Genomic DNA, 9,671 nt, shown 5'->3' with positions numbered 1-9,671 from the left:
GGACCGTTATAAGGGTTGTAGAACATGGTTTTGACATTCATCTGTAACTGTTTTTATAAAGTTAATATAGTTGCAGGAGTTAGGTTACAAAAGAATCAGATGAACATATATAGCAAGTTAGTGCCTTTTAATGTTAGCTGCTAAGTATTATGAACATCATAACAAAAAGGGGTGTTAGTTTTCTGTTATTAATGAAGTAATATTTTCTTTTGAGAGGGTGAAAGTTTGTGTTATAAGAGTTCATCAATCGAACCTTATATTAGAATAATGCTTTGTATATTGTATTGTATACCATGTTGTGTTCTATTCTCTTTGCGATCGAGTAGCTCTCCAAGAGTGATCCCAGGTTCAGAGTGCATGAACATGATTGCATTTGTTTCGCCTATTCTTTGAATCTGACAATAACAAAAAATGTGTTGTTAGTTGTTGAATAATTTTGTATCTAACAGTTTTTAATTACATTTGTTGAATGTGATTTAACTAAAATATATTGTGATTACCTGTTGATGTAATAGTCCAAGTCAACAATGGTGGTTGATGTTGTTTCTAGCTACACATTTCCTGTAAAAGAACTAAAGATTCTTTTCATTTTAAATGTGTGTGAATGCAGATTCTAATTAATTGTAATTTAAATTCCTTTTAATTTTTCAACCAAATATGTTATTTGTTAATTTTTCAAAGTTTTTAAGAATTTTAAAAGAGCTAATCATTTTACTTATTTAATTTTTACACTTGATATTATTTGATGGTGGTTTTAGATTTTTTTTTAACAACAAACTTTCATTAAAACCATCACACCCTTTCTAATGAGAAAACAGCAAGGGCTGAATTCTTCTTTTCCATCAATCAAAACCCTTTCCAAAACTATACAAGCTTCTTTCAAAGCTTACGACTTTCTGGATGTAGATGGTGATATCTATAAAGATGGATCTTATATATGTATAATGAAGTACCACATGGGTGGATATATAAGAATCAAAATTTGTCGAACCACTCACTTTATGGCAAACACAAAAAAATTACGTAGCCAAAGTTTTCCCTCTATTCCAATCTAAATTCTAACATTTGGTCCTATTTTTAATCCATAGGTAGCTTAGCACCTTGATGTCCCCTTTATAATGCTATCGATTCTTATGGAAGATAGTGAAGAGAGATTTAAGCTACTGAAATGTTTCTTGGTTAGAGCTCAGAGGTGTATGATCCATAACATAAAAGATTTTATAACCAAATGTTGTTGTCACGTAGTTTATGGTATCGGTTACCTTCATCAAAAATATAAGAGAAAACCCATAACTTGTTGTTCCAAAAGTTATCTGAAATGACTTCATATGGCTTAAACAAACTGAGTGGGTTCCAACAACAAAACATCATAGCAAGGAATTGGGTGTTAGAAATCTTGTATTATAATAACCAGAAAAGAAATAATCGAAGCAGTAAACCGAGCTTGTGTTTAACACAATTCCCTTAAACAGATCCGCGGTCTGTTCCCAGGGTACTCCGGTTCGAAACAGAATCGGTGCTCTGCTGTACTGATCACTTGCCTGAAAACGAAAACGAAAATAATATTGTTGTAGTAGAGAGGAAGAAGATGAAGTGGTTGGTGTTTCTAAACTGAATAGCTGGTCTTGGTATTTATAATCAAGAATCATAATCACACCTGTAAATGACTATTAAATTGAAATAATATCACTTTAATGATCATTAGTGCAGATTATAAAACAGAAAATAATAATCATAATGATTATTAATAATATTAACTTTTAAATTTCAAATTCAAAAAACTATCTAATGCGAGCTCGGGTTTTTGGAGTTGCATTCGTGTCCGCGGGACGTGCGGGCACACACGAGTTCGATGGAAGATGAAGTGTGTTGGTGTTTCTAAACTGAATAGCTGGTCTTGGTATTTATAATCAAGAATCATAATCACACCTGTTAATGACTATTAAATTGAAATAATATCACTTTAATGATCATTAGTGTAGATTATAAAACAGAAAATAATAATCATAATGATTATTAATAATATTAACTTTTGAATTTCAAATTCAAAAAATTGTCTAACGTGAGCTCGGTTTTTGAGTTGCATTCGTGTCCGCGGGACATGCGGGCACACATGAGTTCAATGGATTTCTAGTCCAGAAACCCAAATTTGCACCCCCTTGCGCGCGCATAGAACTTGTGATAAACATGTCATAAAGATTCAAATGAGTGATAAGGGCTCTACCTTAAATACCACTCATTATTTTGTTCTCAATCCGATGTGGAACAAACATTTACCACTTCCTTCATTCACACACTTAAAACTTCCAACATTGGGTCAGATCGGTCACATGACTATACAAGATGATATGGCTTCCATGAAGATTCAGGACAAGGATTTCTTAAAAGGAAAAAAGGAATGGTACATTAGCATCCAAAGTATTGGAGTCCATATACAAAGTCTTTTTGCCAATTGATGAACCTTGTTTAAAGATGATTCTGATGTTAATATGGGTAATGAAATTCAAATGAGGCTGCGAGTTAATTCGGTAGTGGGAGAAATGGTTGTGGAAATCAATTTTTTTTTATATATAATTCATCTTGAATCAACAGATTTGAGAAACAGAACCAAGACAGTTGGCAAAAATTTATATTACTGTTTTAGAGCCTTATTACGACAAATTGGTTCGCATTACAACAAATTGCGGTTTAGGATCTAACACAATGGCTCTGCTGCATTCTATAATGGTACTACGGGTCATGCACAGTGATAGAGACCGATTCGAGATGAACAATCTCCGATAGACCCGTAGAGTAGGTTAGGCTTCAAGAACAAGAAAAACCAAACTTGAGACAAATTTCTTATTATTTTCTTCTTAAAACGATTACAATTTATAGGAAAAGAAAACAAATAAAATAGGAAAAGATAAACAATAAAGAAACCTAGTTATAATATTAGAGACCGATTCGAGATGGTCAATCTCCGATAGACCCGTAGAGTGGGTTAGGCTCCAAGAACAAGAGAAGAAGAAAAGAAACCAAACTTGAGACAAATTTCTTATTATTTTTCTTACAATTTATAGGAAAAGAAAACAAATAAAATAGGAAAAGATAAACAATAAAGAAACCTAGTTATGATAAGGAAACTAAATAATAGATAAACTTAATTAATATATTAAATTCAAATCAAAGAAAATCGGGTATCGTATCACACGGGAGGTTAGATGTGATCTGGTCCCAGGGTGAACAAAAGTGCCGCCAAGCTACACTTTCATACTCACCAGGTTCATTTTCAATAAAACTAATTATCGTCCCAGTTGTAGTTGATCTTGCTTATATAAGACATTAAGACATGCTATCAACAAGCTTGGGGGTGACTTTAAGAAGATAAATTTTCAGCAAGATTGACATGTTGAAACCAAAGAACAAGAAGAACAAAGAAATAGGACACCGTCTTTAACTCTACATTCAAACCTTAGTATACTATTATTTACATCCTCACAAAAAATATTGAATCACACGACTCAAGAAATCGACAAATAACAATGAGAGTTATAAATTTTTTTTTTTCATTTGAATGCCCATTCATAACGACTCTTACACAAGAACAAACTATGATTGTCAAGACATTAGGAATACTCTCAATAACAATACTGGTTGAAAATACATAAACCATACCGTTCAACTAACTAGAAAACAAGAATATATATGGTCGAAAAGACATACGGGTCAAACAAACACCCCGGGCCGGCCCATATATATACCCAACTAAAGCTAGGACTTTAGGCCCACAAATTTTTTAGCCTCAATGTTAAAAAATATAAAGGCTTTAAGTTCATTTGAATTGTATATAAAGCTTATCTAGTGTAGTGGTTAGTTGCTCTGCTTTTGTTGTGGGTAACTAGGGATTAAATCCCTTCCCTGTATTTAATTTTCTTAATTTGTTTCAATCAGCTCAATAGTCCATAATTCAAAACTCTTACATTAAATAAAATGATTAATTCAATAATATTAACTAATGCTTCAAATACTTTTCATTTTTCTTCAATTGATAACTATTATATACACTAATGTTATTATCTTATCAAACTAATATTTATTTTCGAGTTTAGAAGATTAAATTTCAACATTATATCAGTTATGACGTTCATTCTTTTTCAAAATTAGGATGATAGATATGAACATTATAATTGTAAATGCCCATATTAAAAATGTTCAATGTATATGTGGTCATGTTTTCCACAAAATTTATTCAATATATTTCAATCAAGTTACTTTAATATTGTGTTTCCACACATTTATATTTTCTTTGTTTCCTTTAGGAGACAAATCTAAAATTGTGATCCACTAGCCTGTGTTATAAAATAGAGTGCACAGAGAGAAATGGACTATTTTGGTTTTCTATTTAACTTGTTCATCTAATGGATATGATACAAAACTAAAAAGGACGAACCCACTTTGTGATATTTTAAAAGGCCTCAATTTTTTTATTCACTTTAAACCACCAAAATAGTTGGGCCGCCACTGCAAACACCACACATAAGAACCAAGTAAACAACCACAAAACCCGAAAAATTTGTAAACGGTTTTTAAAGAAATGAAACACATGCCGTATTAAGAGGAAACAATCATGTCCTTATCTCAACTATATATAAAGAGTGAGTGAATGACCTTTTAAATTTTAAGAGGTCCAATCAATTATGCACAATGTACAATACACAATGCATAAATTTATGAGAGTTTAGGGGTAATATAGACTTTTCAATCTCTTCTACGGTTAACAAACAATTATTGATTCAAAAATATTTACAGGTATAGTCCTTTAATTTTAATCACATTTTGTTAATATATATAACATTTTCACATTTACCCTCTTATTCTAAATTAACTACCCCTACGACTATTAAACGGCCATAACTTTTTCCATATTAATATTTTTTTAATAGTCCATAAAAACGAGCATTTTATGCTCTTTAATTTGAGTATAATATTGCTATATTTTTTTAATTTTAAAATCATAACGTGTTATGTGATTACCAGTAAGGACCGGGAAACGGGCCCAGTCGAGTAGGTTCGGGTCGTGGGTCAGAAATGGTTATGAACAAACACATGATACATAAGAATTAAATTTGGTTCAGGTCTGGTTGAGACAGGTTACGCGTGTACCGACACCGGATTGCTCATGTACAACTGTTGCGTGAAGCGTGTATGCACCGACACCGGATACACGCTCGATATCGCGTTACACACACACTATTGTTGGGTTACACGTACGCATGTCGATGCGAGGTTAGGTGCGCACTAATACCGGTTAAGCGTTTAATGTTGTGTTTACACGCATACCCCGCGACATCGCAGGGGCACCCGATATAAAATACATGAGTGATAGGAAAAAGTAAGAGTGTTGTTTTTAATAGTTTTACTACTTATAAATCACATAGTATAAGCTTAAGATGGGTAAAAGGATCATTGTGACATTAAATATCACGTGTCTTTCCATTTTATTTAAATTTGTTACAAAATTAACATATAACTTTTATTACCTTTTGTAAATTTATAAAATTATTATGCGATTGCCCCCTTCATCTTTAACCCGTAATTTGACAACTTTATTTAAAAGTCTTGTTATATCCATATTTTCTAATATATTATGATATATAAAAAACCGACTTACCGTTGCGACGCACATATTTTTGTCGACGTTTGATAATTTTGCTCAATATCGACTTATCAATTATAATATACAAGTTTACTATGCATCAATGTACAAGTTGTGATGATTATGTAAAACACATAATGCAAATAAACATGTTTCCTTCAACCTAGCGGTTAGGCTTCATCAATTTTTTTTCCTCAAACCACCCTTCTTTGACCATATGATCATAATTTTTGTTTTTAATTTTAAGTTGATCTTCAATGATCATTCTAAGGCTTGTTACTAGACTTAATTCTGTATTTGTGTGATAAGATTAAAACTTTGTCGTCGGCGCAACATCGTGCAGGCTTAGTGCTAGTATTTAACAATTCAAGATTCACAACAAGACATTAATCCAAATAATTAGTTAACTTTTCCAAAGAGCAATGTAAAACTTTTGAACAGCCATTTTGAATAATAAACAAAATTTTAATGATTTAATTACTATTTTATTATTTTTTATTTACCGAATTGTATTAAGACTAAAAATTTTGAAAGCCATACAAACATGTTATATCCTAACACAATTAGCACTTTATCAATCAATAGTTGATATATTATACGTGTGTGTTGTATATATTAAAAACACTAAATGTTTCTTACATGCTACAAATCATAGAAGCAAATTCGTATAAGATAACCACAAATTTTTAACAACAGAGAGAATGCAATACAAGCAGAATATACAAAACCCGTGTTCGGTTGCAAATGATGTTTTATCAGAAAAAGCCAAACCAACTTCCCACCTTTTTATCTTAAAAAACCAGAAACTAAGAAACTTTAGAACTTTATCTTGTTAAAACCAAATGATTGCTTAGGATCAAGTTTAGAATTTATTCTCTTAAAAAAACACACTTAACTTGAACAAAATTTAGGGGATGTTTGGAATTTCTTATTTTCATCAACTTATAACTTATAAATTTATTGAAAAGTTAATAAGGTGTATAAGGTGTTTGGCAAACCATAAGGCCTTATGGATTTTAACTTATGGAGAAGGTAAAATAAAGGAGTTTTGAAAAGTTAGGAATCTCTAACTTATTAACTTAATGTGTTTGATTTACCTATTACACCCATCTAACCCTCCAAACTCATTACACTCCTTTTAAAAAAGAGTGTCCTTTTTAGTCATTTTGGTTTCCCCCAACACATAAGCTAATCCAAACATTCTTTTCAACTTCTTTTAAAAAATTCATAAGTTTATAAGTCATTTTAACAAAAAGTCATTTTTTCACTTAAATAAGCAATCCCAAACACACCCTTGGCATAACTAATATCATATCATCATATGTCATGCTTGCGATGCGCGCATATAATGTATATGTGTGTGAACCCTCAGGTGGGCAAAAGTGAAATTGCACTAATTGACGTTATTTTACTAATCTCATGAAAATAACGTTAAAAGTGGTGGAAGGTTAATTAGGCATCATGTTGTTGCGTTGATAGCCGAAAGACAAGAGTACATGCATCAATTAGCCGGTGTCCCAATGATTGAGTGCTATGTGTCTTATGTCCAAGGCTTGATACAAAACTACTATCGAGCTGGGGGTCTCACCGGAAGCAACCTCTCTATCCCTATCCGGTAGAGGTAAGGTTGTCTTCATCTTACCCTCCTCAGACCCCTACCATAGTTTTGCTATTGGTGGGATATACTGAGTACGATGATAATGATGATAAATATCATATCATCAATATATCACAAAACGAAACGTCTAGCATCCTTTTTAATGTTCCCAACAAACAACAAAAGGCACGCTTCAAGATTAATTAAAAAGATGAACCAACAAGTATCAGTATAGCGGAGCAAAGCACATCACAACAAGTTAAGCAAGAAAACTGATAAAAGATAGTGTGAAATGAAACTTTTATAGAAAGCAACCAAACAATACTAGAAAAAAATAACAAACAATATCTATCCAGCAAGCAAGAATTAAAAACTCTAAAACAAAGAAGATTTGACTTTCTTAGAAAAACATTTTTCAGATTTTAGTACATAAACACAAGTCTAAATGTATCAAGAACTAATAGGACCAAACATAGGTAATTCAAGCAATCATCATATGGCAATTTAACAAACATAACCGAATAGCTACTACATTGAGCAACAGTTTGAACATAACCGAATAACTACTAAGCTGGCTTCAAAATTAGCTAAAACATAAACCAACAAGTATCATAACAACGGAGTAGAAAACGACCATCAGATCACCGATCACGACAAACACACTATCATTATACTATGATACCTTTTTAGCAACTACCAGTACCAATCACTTACCCTGCAACTCAACTAAAAAAATAGCAATACTTACCATTCTCTTTCACATTCTCCTACATGCTCCGCCTAGATAACAGCGCCACCAGCACCACCAGAAAAGCACATCCCAAACTGTTGCAAAAATGAATGACCAATATCACCATCAGCTTTCTCTTATGACTCCAGAATCTGCCCAAGCTTGGTTACAACAGCATTCATGGTAGGTCGATTGTCAGGATCTTCCTCCAAACAGCTTTATGCAAGATCGACAAACTTCTTCAAACAGGAAGAAGCAACCTGATCCAAATGGTAGGGTCGGTAACCTGCTCGGGTTTCTTTATCGGATCAACGGTCGTGCCCATTACAACAAGCCCCCCCCCCCAACACCAAAAACGATATCATACGGGACTCGCTTCCTGCATAGGACCTCCAAGAGAAAAACCCCGAACGAATAGACATCCGACTTTCTTCTGAGCATTTGTGTTTGAAAAAATGCGGGGGAACAATGTAAACCTCGATGCCTTTAACCTGGGTAGGAACTTCGGATATTGGAAACTTTGAGCAGAATCTAGCAAAACCAAAATCTGACACTTTAGAGGTCCAGTTTTGAGTTAACGGCACGTTAGCGGTTTTGAAGTCCCCGTGAATGATCCAGTCTCGTCTGAAGAGAACTCGTGCAGATATTGTAGCCCTCTTCCAGCAGTGATGTAGATTTGAAGCCTCTGCATACCAATAGAGATCGGTTCCATGCATGTGCAAGTGATTGTCAAGGTTTCCATTCTCCACCATCTCATACACCAGTACCTTCTCCGTTGCCCCATCACAGTAGCCAGTCAACGAGACAAGCTTACAAGGACGTAGATTGGAAAGAGCATTCACCTCTACATAGAAGTCCTTAAACCCAGGGGCGAATCTGTATTGCAAATGAGTGGTTCCCCGGAACCACTCGAGTTTCGAAATAAAAGTTTATCGATATATAGAAAATATTAGAGGAACCATCTTATAAATTAGGAAGGAACCACCTTATTTACACTATAAGCGCTGGACTAGTTGGTAATCTGTTGACTTTGCCAATAGGAGGAATAGGAGGTCACAGGTTCGATTCCTTGTAGCAAGTGAATTTTAATTTTTTTTATTCAACCTTATATCAATTTAGGGTTTTATAAAACACACTTACATAGCGGCTGCCTCTCCTCTTCCACATACTCGCGCACTCACTGAGTCACGGCATACCACTGTTGTTCGTCGTTCTTGATGTTGTTAGTTGTTAAATTTTTGTTTTTTATTTGTTAAGTTTTGTTAGTTTTAATTTGTTAATTGTTGGTTTTTAATTTGTTAGCTTGTAATGAACTTTGCTCAAACCATCGAACCGACCCGAATCTCGAACCGAACCGGAATTTTTTATACCCGACTCTATGAAATTGAAGCATCTCAAAGTAGTGCACCACCTGATAAAAATTCCTTGCTTAAACCCCATCTGAACTGATGTTGCGTTCAAGCGCTTGATTGCAACATGGGACGCGGTTTGTTCCATACAAGATCTCACCACGGTAAATTGTGCCAAAGCCATCAGCCCTGATTTTCTCTAATTCAGCAAAGTCACTTGTTGCAGCCCGAATCTCATCCAAATAAATCTGACAAAACATGGGTAATTGAAGGGCCGCCATGATGATTCTTGATGGTCGTAGGTGGTGGAACGCGCTGGAATTGGGACGGACAAAAACCCTAGGAGGACAAATACAG

The 9,671-nt window shown here is 33.8% G+C and overlaps 1 protein-coding gene across 1 annotated transcript; it reads right to left on the bottom strand.

The window, feature by feature from the left end:
- Positions 1-254: 254 nt before the first annotated feature.
- LOC143607966 (receptor-like protein kinase FERONIA) lies at positions 255-9,595 on the bottom strand. Its single transcript, XM_077083206.1, has 3 exons — positions 9,401-9,595; positions 8,442-8,873; positions 255-395 (listed from the first exon to the last, which is right to left on the bottom strand). Exons 1-3 carry the CDS (start codon positions 9,593-9,595, stop codon positions 255-257), a joined length of 768 nt encoding a protein of 255 aa, XP_076939321.1.
- Positions 9,596-9,671: the final 76 nt, after the last annotated feature.

The sequence above is a fragment of the Bidens hawaiensis genome, unplaced genomic scaffold (genome assembly GCF_021521415.1).
Source record: "Bidens hawaiensis isolate Kalapana, Puna unplaced genomic scaffold, B.hawaiensis_p1.1 tig00091492_1, whole genome shotgun sequence".
Classification (NCBI taxonomy): Eukaryota; Viridiplantae; Streptophyta; class Magnoliopsida; order Asterales; family Asteraceae; genus Bidens; species Bidens hawaiensis.
The sequence above is the reverse complement of the archived record's forward strand: the minus strand, read 5'-3'. Positions and strand labels throughout refer to the sequence as shown.